The sequence below is a fragment of the Phacochoerus africanus genome, chromosome 4 (genome assembly GCF_016906955.1).
Source record: "Phacochoerus africanus isolate WHEZ1 chromosome 4, ROS_Pafr_v1, whole genome shotgun sequence".
In the NCBI taxonomy this organism is placed as follows: Eukaryota; Metazoa; Chordata; class Mammalia; order Artiodactyla; family Suidae; genus Phacochoerus; species Phacochoerus africanus.
Genome location: NC_062547.1, coordinates 81,394,265 through 81,406,800, shown reverse-complemented (window position 1 = coordinate 81,406,800; position 12,536 = coordinate 81,394,265). Strand labels below are relative to the sequence as shown.

At 56.8% G+C, this 12,536-nt stretch overlaps 1 protein-coding gene across 1 annotated transcript; it reads right to left on the bottom strand.

Annotated features, from left to right (window-relative positions):
* Positions 1 to 2,614: 2,614 nt before the first annotated feature.
* Positions 2,615 to 12,370, bottom strand: SNCB (synuclein beta). The gene is made up of 6 exons (XM_047778054.1): positions 12,098 to 12,370; positions 11,352 to 11,481; positions 8,569 to 8,610; positions 8,238 to 8,356; positions 3,647 to 3,733; positions 2,615 to 3,274 (listed from the first exon to the last, which is right to left on the bottom strand). Exons 2-6 carry the CDS (start codon positions 11,470 to 11,472, stop codon positions 3,242 to 3,244), a joined length of 402 nt encoding a protein of 133 aa, XP_047634010.1. The 5' UTR covers positions 11,473 to 11,481; positions 12,098 to 12,370; the 3' UTR covers positions 2,615 to 3,241.
* Positions 12,371 to 12,536: the final 166 nt, after the last annotated feature.

The window sequence follows — 12,536 nt, the reverse complement described above, 5'->3', positions numbered from 1 at the left end:
CCTGACCACTCCACTGAATGTGGGTCACCACCCCTATTGTGTCACATTGCTCTGTTTTATGTTCTTCATAAAATTCAAAATTATCTTGATCCATGTATTTGTTGATCCAGGGACATGAGTTATGTCAGGGCAGTGACCTGCAGGGCTGCTCCCTTGCAGCCCCTTTCTTCTAAGAACAGAGCAGGTGAGCAACACATGCTGTCGAATGACTAAACACACACAACACTCGGGCAACATCCATGTACACATGTGAACACAGATACATCCAAACCCATAGGTAAGTGTGCATAGACAGCTCGCCCCCTCCCCCACCACACACAATCTCACTTGCAGTCTCCATGAAATTCCACAAGCATCTGTTATCTCCACTTTGCTGCCTCCACATTTTCCTATTGTTGGTGGATTTCGTTTGTCTCCCCTCAATGCGCATTCCTTATGGAAAATTCCAAAGGAACTGGGCTTCAGAGTCAGGCTCCAGGCTGAATGTGGCCTGTGCCACTTCCCAGCAGCGTGACCTAGGGCAGGTTAACTTTGCCTCTCTGGTCTCCATCCTCTCATCTGTAAACTGGGGCTAGTAACAAGGAATCATTGAAGATGGTTTCAAGTAAAATGAATAGAGGCAAGTGTTGGATACCTGGGAAATATTGGGCAATGGGGAAATAGTTCTGTCCCTGTCATGAGGGAGGAGCCCTTGAGCTGTGGGATCTCACACATGCACTTAATCAGGACTGCCATCTGACTTGGAATTGGCATCTTCGGCTGAGGCTTCTGGGCTTGTGCCTGGAATGCATGTAAAGTGAACCCCTGCAGATGAGAACATTGGTCTCAGCAGAAAATCAAACTCAGAAAACCAGGTGCATGGCTCCACACCCAGGAAGGAGGAATACACCTCTTCACAAGCCAGATGGTGAACCTGGTTTTGGCATCTAAAAATGGGGATCAGGTGCTGGTAGCTGGCAAGGAGGTGGCAAACTCAAATTCTTCAGAGGCCAGGCAGTTCATGAAAATGAGTGAAGTGGATGGGAAATACAATAGGGACGGAAAGCCGCCATCTGGAATCAAACGAAAAAAATGTATCCCTTGTGCTAGCAAATTAAACATCTCTACAGGCCAAATTCAACCTAAGGGCCACAAGTTTGCAATCCCTGCAGACTGTGGATTGTAAATAGTGTCTTAATTCTGCCAAAAGGGATCTGGAGATCCTGGCATCTTCACGTTGACTCAGAAAGTCGGAGCCCACCCGCTGATTCTCCCTACACACATCTAGCAAGCAGCGTCCTACTTTCGGAAGTAAAGGCTAGTACACGGCAGGCCAAGGTGACCCTAGTGGACCGGTCTCCACAGCGTTCAAGGCCTTCCCGAACCTGGCACCACCTCCTGCTCCCAACGACTCAGGTAAGGTGGGGGCGTTAAATACGTGGGGGTTTACTTTGTAGGGCAAGCTCCTTCCAGCCCTTGGGGCTGGAGGGGAGACGCAAGGCTTGAATGGCAAAGGAAGTAGGACCTGGCAGAGAAGGGGTGGGGACTCGCGCGGGCCAGGTTGGGTTATTGCGGCAAAGAACCGGGCTTCCGCATGGGCGGGGGCGGGGCTTCCATGTAAGCCAGGTTAGCCAGAAGCTCTCTTAAAGGAGGGCTGGAGCGCTGCATCGACGGGGGCGGGGCCTCGACGCGAGCGCGCTCTGGGGGCTTCTGTGCCAATCAGAGCAGGGCCTTCGCTTTGATGGAGGCGAGGCCTCTGCGCAGCACCGCGGCATCTCCGCCCCCTACTTCCGCAGACCAAGGCGGTGTTGGGGGCCCTCTAGTGCCAATCCTGATCCGCTCAAGGCTCCAGGCCAACTTCCCAGATTTCTGCAGACCCTTTCTCACCTCAGCAGAGAGCGTTAACTTTCGGGCACCTTTCTGGGAAGGGTGGAGTATCGGTTGGCGAACACTGCTTTTTTCTGGGGCAACTGTCCCTTTCCCTTACCCTGAGATGAGCTTTTCTGTAGTGGGGAGGTGTGCGAAGAGGTATTTGCATTAGTGTTCTCCAGGACAAAGGTTTGCATCTAGCAGCTTCTTCCAGTGCTCGTGCTGCTGTTTTCCAAGAGCTTCTTCGCGGTACCGGTGCCCCTGTGACTGCGCGGGCCGGCCTGCATTTGTCGGCCAGCGTGCGTGCACCCCTACGTGCAGATGCGCGCCTGCCTGGCTCCTACACTTGGGCTGGCGCGCAAGGACCAGCGTAGATGCATACGAGTCCGCGCGGGCGTGGCCATCGATGCGCCTGCGCTGCAAGTACCTTGCGGTGTGAGTCTGTCTGCCTTGCACTTCCACGGCTCCAGGCTTCCCTCCGCCGTGCACCTCCAGCAGGTGACGCTCCAGCAGGTGGCGCCCGAGGCCGCCTTCCGGTCTCTCAGCGAGCAGGGAGTCCCAGCCTCAGCGAGGAGGCCCCTCCAGGTCGTCCCCGGGGAAAGGGTAGGAGATGGCGAAGCTGAGGCCCGAGGTAGTCAGTCTTGCACCTGGGCTGAGTGTGCTGAGCCCCAAAGAGGGGAGTGGGGCAGACTGGGACCTGGAAGCCCATTGGCCGCCCCAACCCGGTGCCCAGCCCAGTCCAGCCCTGCCCGTGCGGCGCCTGCTGCAGACAGATTGGCTTTATTCGTGGACACGCGGGGGGCGGTCGGGCCCGCCCGCCCAGGACACGCTCACACGAGGGTGGGGGACTCTCCATGCCACAATCACGACACACGAAGCCAGCGCTCACACCGGGCCGGCTGGGGGAGGGGGCATGGCACAGACTGGCTCCTGGTTTTGTTTTGTTTTTTTAAAAAAAAGGTTCTTGGGGTCGATGTGAGAGTGGGGTGGGGGGGCTCTGGGGCTGCCCCGGCGCCCCTTAAAGAGCCTCTGTCGCGGGGTGGAGGGGAGCCGTCGCTTTCTGATCTTAGTTTAAACACACATAGAACATGCTACATCCGCGCAGACACTGAAGGGGAGGGGGCAGGGAGGGGCAACATAGGTGGGGCGAGGCTCCCAGCCGTGGCCGAAGCCCCGGCTCTGTCCACCCCCCAGGCCTGGACGCGGGCGGGTAGGACAGACAGATAGACACTAACACAGGCTCCGAGGGGGGCGCCTCGGAGCGAAGGAAGATCTCATGTTTTGAGGGGAAAGGGTGGAAGGACAGCCCTGGCTCTGGGGGTGGGGGGGGTGGGGGAGAGGAGCAGGGGACAGGGAAGGGGTTGTGCTGCTGGTGAGGGGCCGTCCTGGGCCCTTACGCCTCTGGCTCATACTCCTGATACTCCTCCTGCATCAGGGGGATGGGGGTGGAGTGAAGAAGAGCAAAAGAGGAAGGGGTTGGAGACCAAGTGGCCAGGCCATTGCCCTGAGACCCTTCCCCCTCAAGGAGGAACTGTTCATGCCCCTCCCACGGGGCCGGGAGAAACCGGGCGGTTGGGGACAGCTGGGATGTTTCTGGGCAGGGGTGCCTGGGGCCCAGTACTAGGCTCCATCTGTCCTCCCTCCCTGCTGCCACCTCTGGGGTCTGGGTTCTGGAAAAGGGGGGCTTGAAGCTCCCTGGCCCAATTTTATCCTTTCTGGAACTCCCCACCCCACCCCCACTGGGGAGGGCAGCAATCCTCCAATGCCCAGAGCCCCACCCGGCCCTGCCACCCCTCACCTGGGGCGGTTCCTCATAACTCTCTCCTGGCTCCATCAGGGGCTCGATCAGCGGCTCCTCTGCAGCTTCCTGGGCCACTTCCTCTGGCTGAAGGCAGAGAAGAGACAGGTCCTGTGAGGCCAGCTAGGAATCCCCCCCCCATTCCTACCCTGGAAAGCTTTTGGCTGATTGAGGGAAGGCTAGGCTTTGTTGGCAGTGCAACCAGAATTTTTAATTCAGTGGTTGATTTGGAGTGCCTTGGAAGTGGAATGGAGGAGTGAAATCCCTCCAGTACCGCTTGAAGCAGGGATGGCAAGGGGGAGGGGGCAGCCACCTGCACTTCCATCATTTGGACGGGATGGGATGGGGAGAGACGGCACACTCAGTCACCCACTTCTCCCTCCCCCCATGTATCAGCTCCGCGGGGGAGGGGCATGTATGGGGACCCCTAGAGATAGCCCTGGAGGCTCCTCTGGACTGGAGGGAGATGGAGGCTCAGGGACAGGGCTGAGCAGGGGCTCTGAGCCATTCCCCTGCCACTTTCCACCCATCCCTCCCCCAGGGCCCCGTGTGGCCTGGTTTCTTCAGCTGTTGCTATTTTAAGATAAGCTGGAAGCAACAGCTCATGGTGTTGCTTGGATGTGTGAGCTAAGACTCTCCCCTCCCCACCGCATCTGCTGCCCAGACGGGTACAGGCCAGCAGGCACGCAAATAGGGGGCTGCCAGACATGTGGCCGGCCCCCTGTGGGTGAGCACATGTATGTGCACAAACACAGGACTGAGCTGGCCGCACACGTGGGCACAGCCAGTAACCTGGAGTCCATGCACCGTTGCACAAGGCCACGTGTGGGTTGGCACATGCCTGGACCCCTGGGAGAACCTGTAAACAGGGCACACTACCTCCCCCACTTCCACATGTAACCACTGTCCCTCCCTACTGGCCGGAGGTGAGAATCTTGGGACCCTGGAGGGCTGGAACCTCCACACTCTAATTGCTCTGCTCCAACCAGGCAGCTTCAACGCCTTCACATTACCTGTGTAGGTGGGCCCTGTGGGCACATGAGTTTACACACCTTGCCTGGTTCATTGCCCCCAGTTACGGATGGCTCCTCAGAAGCCCAGGAGGTGGGGGTGTTAGTTTTGCCCAAAGTCACTCAGCAATGACCAGAACCCAGGAAAGAAATATAATGTTAAGAATCCCAGCTCTACACATTAAGAACACCCAGCTAATTTGGGGTGATAGGAGTCAGGAAGCAATTAGCTGTGGAGGGGGAGGCAGGGCCAGATGAAGGTGAGGAGAGTCAGGTGCCTGGGTGCAAGTGTTAAGAAGGCACCCACTCTCAGGGCCATGCAAATGAGACCCTGGAATAAGTGCCCCCCTTAAATTCTGTGTCCCAGACACCTCCCTTCTCTCACCCTAGTCTTGATCCTGGGAGGGGGTCGGAGGGGGCGTAAGGGGGGAAGGGTTTTTTTTTGTTTTTTTTTTGTTTTTTGGCCATGCACCCATGGCATGCAGAAGCTCCTGGGCCAGGGATCGAACTTGTGCCACAGTAGCAGCCCAAACCAACAGCAGTGACAGTGCCAGATTTTTAACCCACTGCACCACCAGCGAACCAAAGGAGAATTCTAAGAGGCTGATGTTCTGTTTCTTGATCTGGGTGCCTATGACTTGGGGAGAGTTGCATTTGTGAAGATTTCTTTTCCTTCCTTCCTTTCCTTCTTTCCTTCTTTCTTCCTTCCCTCCCTCCCTGCCTGCCTGCTTGCTTGCTTGGCTTTTTAGGGCCGCAATTGAGGCATATGGAGGTTCCCAGGCTAGGGGTCAAATCAGAGCTACAGCAACACCACAGCCACAGTAATGCCAGATCTAACTGCGTCTTTGACCTACACCACAGCTCACAGCAACACTGGATCCTTAACCCACTTGAGCGAGGCAAGGATCGAACCCACAACCTCCTAGTCAGATTCATTTCCGCTGTGCCACGACGGGAACCCCTCTTCTCTTTTCTCTTTTCTTTTCTTTTCTTTTCCTTCCCTTTTCTTTCTTTCTTTCTTTCTTTCTTTCTTTCTTTCTTTCTTTCTTTCTTTCTTTCTTTCTTTCTTTCTTTCTTTCTTTCTTTCATTTTGCTTTTTAGGGCAGCACTTGTGGCATATGGAGGTTCCCAGGCTAGGGGTCGAATCAGAGCTGCAGCTGCTGGCCTGTGCCACAGCCACAGCAACTCGAGATCCGAGCTAAGTCTGTGACCTATACCACAGCTCATGGCAACACCGGATCCTTAATCCACTGGGCAAGGCCGGGGTTTGAATTCACATCCTCATACATACTAGCTGGATTCGTTTCTGCTATGCCACAATAGGAACTCCCCGTCTGTGGAAATTTCATGGGGCTGCATTGCTTTCTGCGTGAATGCTGTACTTCAAAGAGTTCCCTTAAAAACCATCCCAGCCTGGTCACTCACTGTTTGGCATCAGGTAAGTCACTTCACCTCTGAGCTCAGCTGCCTCGGATGGGAAATGGGAGGGTGTCTCTGTGAATATGAGGAGGCTTCCATGACAGCGTATGTAAGCAGCTGGAAGGTGGAGACAGAAACGTGTCCCCCTGCCCCAACTTGCACGGCTTCTCCGTGGGCCCAGGGGCCCCAGAGACCTGGCTTTGGTTTGTAAATCTATGATCTTGAGCTCCCTTGAGAGAGGAGGTTTGAGGTGTCAACCAGTGCTGGTAAGAGGAAGGCGGCTTGAGAGAAATCGTTCTGTGCAAAGGCCCCTCACCAAGAGCCTGGAAGCTGACAGCTCAGGCCCAGACCTGCCCCTTTGCACCCGGGCCCTCAGCACTGGGCTTGGCCTTGTGTCGATACCGGGCAACTCTGGTGACAAGGACCTGAGCTTATCCTCCCAACTACCTTCTCAGGGTGGGGAAGCAGGCAGGAATGGAGATCTTGGGCAAGTCACTTCACCTCTCTGAGCCTCAGTTCCTTCATCAGTAAAGTGGGCTAATTGTGATTCTTCTTTATAGGTTATGAAGGTTCAGTGAGTGACTCCCTGTACAGTGTCTAGAACAGCGCCTGCCCGCACAAGAGCTCAATGAACGGGGAGCGATCATTGGAAACATAAGGATAAGAAATGGGGAGTCATACAGCTGGGAAAATGCAGAGACAGGACTTGAACCAGAACTTGTGAGTCAGATCCTAGCCTTCGGACAGGGGAAAGAACCAACAGTTGTGCAAAATGTCTGGAGCTGAAGGTGCTATGAGTCTCTTCCCACAGCCTAACAGATACGCTTGTGCTGAATTCCCGCTCATCTAAACCCCACCTGCAGGAGGCCCCGCCCCTACGGTGGCAGAGTCTGCTTGTGCGTGGATGGCAGTGAGCTCAGAGCACCCCACGGGAGGTAAGTCAGTACAAACATAAGATGCACAAAGCAGACTGTCATGGCAGCACACGTCCTTGCACACCTGTGGTGATACGAACCCCTGGGGGGCCACACAGACAGCTCATATGATCATGGGCCCACTCTCGTACTGAGCACCCACTGTATGCTACCCAGGCTCTTTACATCAGTGGTTCTCAAAATGTGGTCCCTGAAGCATCCACATCACCTGGGTACCTGTTAGAAATGCAAATTCTCTGGCCCTGCCTTAGCTGAATCAGACATTCTAGGGGTGGGACCAACAGTCTGTATCTTAACCTGGCCTCCTGGTGATCTGAGACACACTGAAGTTGTTGAGAATCTGATCTATATTATCTCTCATCTACATGAGTTCTCTTCTCTTCCTCTCCCGTCTTAGAGGCAAAGACTCAGGCTCAGAGACATGATGGGACCTGTCCAGGGTCATACAGTCAGGAAGTAGTTGGGATTTAAATCCAGATCTGGGGGGTTCCAGAGCTCACAGCTCTCACCCCACAGCATGCCCTAATGAAAGCATCTGATTATCCCCATGTATGCATCCCCCAAACAGATGCTGGGGGAACAGACCCATGGGGGAACACGTCTACACAAAGGTGTGATACACAGTTCACCCCTCCCCATGGCCCCCTTCTACTCATGCCTGCCACAGGGCCTTTGCACATGCTGTTCCTGCTGCCTGAAATATACTTCCCACGTGGCTTGCCTCCTCCCTTGAGTGTCAGCTCTAGTGTCACCTCCTCAAAGAAGCCCTCCCAAGTAAAGTAGCCCCCTCACCTCCTGACTCTATCCCATCACCCTTGCTGTCTTTCCTTCACAGCACACACGCCTGTCTGAAATCATCTTGCTTATTGGTTAGTTTGTTACTGCATCTCCTCCCCCTACAGTGTCAGCTCCATGAATGCAGGAACCTATTCACTGGGGTAACCTCTGGAACAGTCCCTCTCTGGCATGAATATTGTTGACTGAAAAGACATAAGTGAACAATCAGTGACAAAGTGGTCCAGGTCACACTTACCAGCAGGATACATGTATCCAGCCCAATCTAGGTCACAGACACAGGGAGCAGCACGCCTGGACCCAGCTTCACGCAGACTCACTCTGAGCAGAGTCTAGGAGGATCCTGGGGGAGCAGGGAGCCTGGCGGCTGGTTATGGGTGTGCCTGGCATGTGTGTGTGTGTGTGTCTGTGTGTGTCTGTGTGCGTGCTCACCTTCAGATCAGTGGGGAACTCCTCCTTCTTCACCAGGCCTGTGGCTGCCGCAATGTTCCCAGCCCCAGAGAACACAGCTCCTCCCAGATGTGATGCCTGCTCCTTGGTTTTCTCAGCCACTGCATCAGGGAAAAGATTTGGGGGCTAGGATGAAGCAGGTGTAGATGTCCCCTTTCCTGTAGAGCCCCAGGGCCAGCCTTCCCAGGGAGCACACCCTCTAAGAAGCCTTGGGGGTGCCCTTGCCCATCCCCTCCCCCATTCTCTGAATCCCAGCCAGATCCCAGGCCAAGGGGATGGGACACAGCTGGGCAGGGCAGGGCTGGGCTGGTACCTGAGGCCACTCCTTGTACCACCCCCTCTCGGGTCTTGCTTCCTGCAGGGACAAAAAGAGCACACTTAAGGGTTTTGAGCTGAGGAAACAGGCTCCAGCAAGCACAGTGGTTACATAGGGGGCGGAGGGACCCAGGCAGCAGTGGGCATCCTGGCCCCATCACTGCCTCCTTAGGCCCCCACATCCCACCAGTGCCCCCCACCCCACTTACATCCTCAGTCTTTCCCACTGTCTGTCCCCCCCACTGATACAGTACCCACACCCTCAGGTGGCTGTTGCCTGAGTGCCCCATGAAAGCACTCTATTTGCCCCAGTTCATTTAATCCTCTGCCCAGGATGTGAGCAGATGGGGTAGGTGTGGGGGTGGAGCTGGGGGCGGGGCAAAAAGGCTCTGTATTTGGAAAGGTGCCCCTGGTGCTCCTGATGCATAACTGCCCACACCCTACCCAAGGACACACACATCTCATCCCTCCCCCCACCCTCCACGCTCCAATTCTTCTAAAGGCTCTCTTCTAACCAGGGTGCAATCTGTCCTTCTGGCCGAAGTGGGGAGTGTCTTAGATTCAGGATGATCTAAGGACAGACACCCACAGCATTGGCTGGGCTTCCCAGGAGGGTAGCAACTGGGAAAGGCAAGGGAGCCTGTCCTCAGGTGGGCAGTGGTGAGTCTCCCATCCTGAGGATTTGGCAACCTAGACAACATTGGGTGGAGCCAGAAATGGGTGTCTGGGCCAGCTGAGGCCGGTGGGAGGAGGAGAGGTGGGCACAGGAGGACAGAATTCTCAAGGGTAAAGCCCACCAGCCCCGGAGACTGGGTCCCCCTGCCCCCCCCGCCCCCCCATACATGCACACATCCATTTGTTCCCCCCACAAATGCTTGTTGGTACCTGCTCTGTGTCAGGCCCCAGGCCAAGGGATCACTGTCAGATGGGGGAGAGAGAAGAGCAGAGATGGTGCCCTGGACCTCAAGCAGTGGGGAGAGGACATCCAGCCTCAATGGGAGGGGTACATGGTTGGGGAGGGGACATTGCCTGGACCTTGACGAATGGGGGGCAGGAGGATACACAGAAAGGAGGCTGCGGAGGGTATTCTGGGCACAGGCGAGGCAGAAGGATGAGGTTTCAGGGCCATCAGGGAGCCCATCGATGGTGGTCTCTGTGCTCGGAGTGAAGGAAACTGAATCAGGACCTTGGGAGGTGTTGAATGTTGCTGCAGGGAGCTGAGGCTTTGATGAGGGGAAACTGGGGGCTATCAGGATTTCCAGGTCAGAGGGAGGAGCTGGAGGTGCCAATCTAAGAGGAAGAGGAGGGGCTGAGAGACCAGGGGTCTTCCGGTGTGAAAGGGCTGAAGGAGGAGGCAGGTGGGAGGCCAGAGTTGGGGTCCAGCAGGTGTGGGCTCAAGTCCTCATCCAGTCTCCATCACCTCTGCCCTAGTTCCAGCCACTCTTATCTGGTGGCTTTGCTACCTTACAGCAGGTCCCCCTGCAATCTATTCTGTCCCCAGAGGCCAGAGGGACCTTTCCATACTGAAATCAGATTGTGCCAGTCCCTGGCTTGCAGTCTGTCTTGGCAATGCTGATAATGCTTTGCCCTGGCCTGCAAGGGCCCCTCATGAACTGGCTCTTGCTCACCTTTCTGACCTCATCTTCTATCACTGCCTTCTGCCCTCTGCTCTCTAACCCAGTGTCCTTCAGCCCATTCTAGGGCCTTTGCACAGGGCTTTTCCAACTCGTCCCCCTACCCACCCTCCTGACTAGTCAGGCTCAGCTCAAATGCTACCCTCTGATTACCTGACCAAAGTGGTCCCCCACCCTGGCCACCCGGTGTCCCACCCCACCACTGGAATGCTTGACATCACTATCAGGAGAGCTGGCACTACCAGCACACAGTAGGTGGTCAATCAGTATTTTTCAGATGACCGCAATCCCAAATCTGCCATAATCATGGGCAAGTTATCCAGCTCTCTAGAGCCTGTATGGGGGATAATTCTACCCACTGCACAAAAGTAAACCCCGAACCAGCACTGAAATTCAGAAATATCAGTTTCTTGCCTCTGTTGATGCAAATGACCCTCCTTCCCCACTTAGGGTGAGATGTTTTAACCCCTTGGCCCTTCTGCTGACAGCTGGCAGCTGCAAGGACGCTGGACCCAGAGGAGAGAGGCCCGTGGAGGGATTGCAAGGAGGCAGGGAGACCCAGAGAGCGATTCAGAGGGGGAAGTACCTGGAAGGAGGGCTAGGAGGGAGCCCCAGTTGCAGAGGAGGGAGGGTGGCAAGGGGAAAGGTGGGACTTTGGAATCTATAAAGCTCAACTCAAACTCCAGTTTCAGGTTTGATCAGCTGTGACCTTGAGCAAGAGGGTTAAACCTCAGGGAACCCCAGTCTCCCTGGTCTGGAGATGAGCAGGGAGCATTAAATGAGGTACTGAAGGTTATGGATGTTTTTCTCACGGGACCTGGCAGAGAGTAAGGGCTCAACACCAGGTAACTATTAATAATGGGAAGAGTAAGAAAAAGAAGGCCCTCTGCTTTGACCCCAGCATTGGTCCCTGGCCTTTCAGCTGAACTCCACCCTCACCAACCCTTCCTGCACCCCCAGATCTCTTCACTGACCCAGGCTTCTGTCCCTGGCTATGTCCTCAGTGACCCCTGTGCACCCTGCCCCATCTGCTGACTCATATTCCCCTGCCCGGACCCGGACTCCTGCCCTCTAAGGATGCTGGCTCCGCTCTCTCCTGGGAGGCACCCAAACCCCCCAAGACCTTGAAGCCCTGCCCCTTGCCCACCAACGTAGAGGACACCCTCCTTGGTCTTCTCCGCGGCCTCGGTGACCCCCTGCTTGGTTTTCTCCGCAGCGGCCACGACGCCCTCCTTGGCCATGGACAGGCCCTTCATGAACACGTCCATCCTGGCGGCCTGGGGAGGGCGAACACATGGGCACCGGTGCGCTGGCCCCGCATCTTCACCCCAGCCCTTCCGGAGGGACGCAGGTGTCCCCTCCTCTCCCTCCTGAGACCCGGGCGCCTTCCGGGCCGGAGTCCCCTCCCGCCTTCCCCCTCCCGGGTGCGAGGCCACAGGACCGCGGCGAGTCCTAGCGTCCTTGAAACCGGGGATGCAGGAGGGGCCACCGCCTCGGTTATCCGGGGCCCTGCAACCTGCAGCCCCGCGGAACCGGAGTGCTGGGCTTGGCGCGAAGCCTCAGGTCCTGCCTGTACACACACGACAGAGTCACACGGCCGTGCACACAAACATACTCCATGAACACGCTCACGTGCACCCACAGGACACGCAGACGTTCAAACGCGCACGGACTCTCTGATACACACGGACACACGGGCTCGGACACACGTCCTCACTGCCACCCAGGCAGTTGCGGACACCGGGCAACAGACAGACATACCCCGGGGCGCAGAGTGACACGCACCCACTGGGGCGCTCTCTCTGTTCTCCATCCCCTTCCCCATCCCACTCAATCCCTTCTCCATTCCCAACCCCTTCCTCAGCCTGGGCGCCCGGAGCGCGGCCGCCTCACCTGGATGCGGGGCCCCGGCTGGGGATGGAGCGGCGGCTGCGGCTGCTGTTGCGACAGGCGGGAGCAGGGGTTCGGCTAGGCCGGGCTGGGGTGAGCTCGGGCCGTTGAGGAATCCGGCCGTGTCCTGGCGCTCAGGTTAGTTTGCAGCAGGCGGGGCGCAAGCCCTGAGCCGGGGCGCTGTAGTGCCCGGGCCTTGGGTGCGTCGCCAGCCACCGCTCGCACCTAGTGCCTTGCTCACACGCGCGCTTGGGCTCTGGCTCGGGCGCTGCGGCAGCTCTGAGCTCAGCGCCCCCCCTGGCGGCCGCGCCACCCCCAAGCCTGACTGACAGGGGGCGGGGAGGGTGACATCTCCGCGGAGCCCTCTAGCCTCAAGGGGCGGGCCCGGGACGCGCCGCTGGGGACCCTGGAGCGTCAGGCTTACATCCTGTCCCCAGATCCT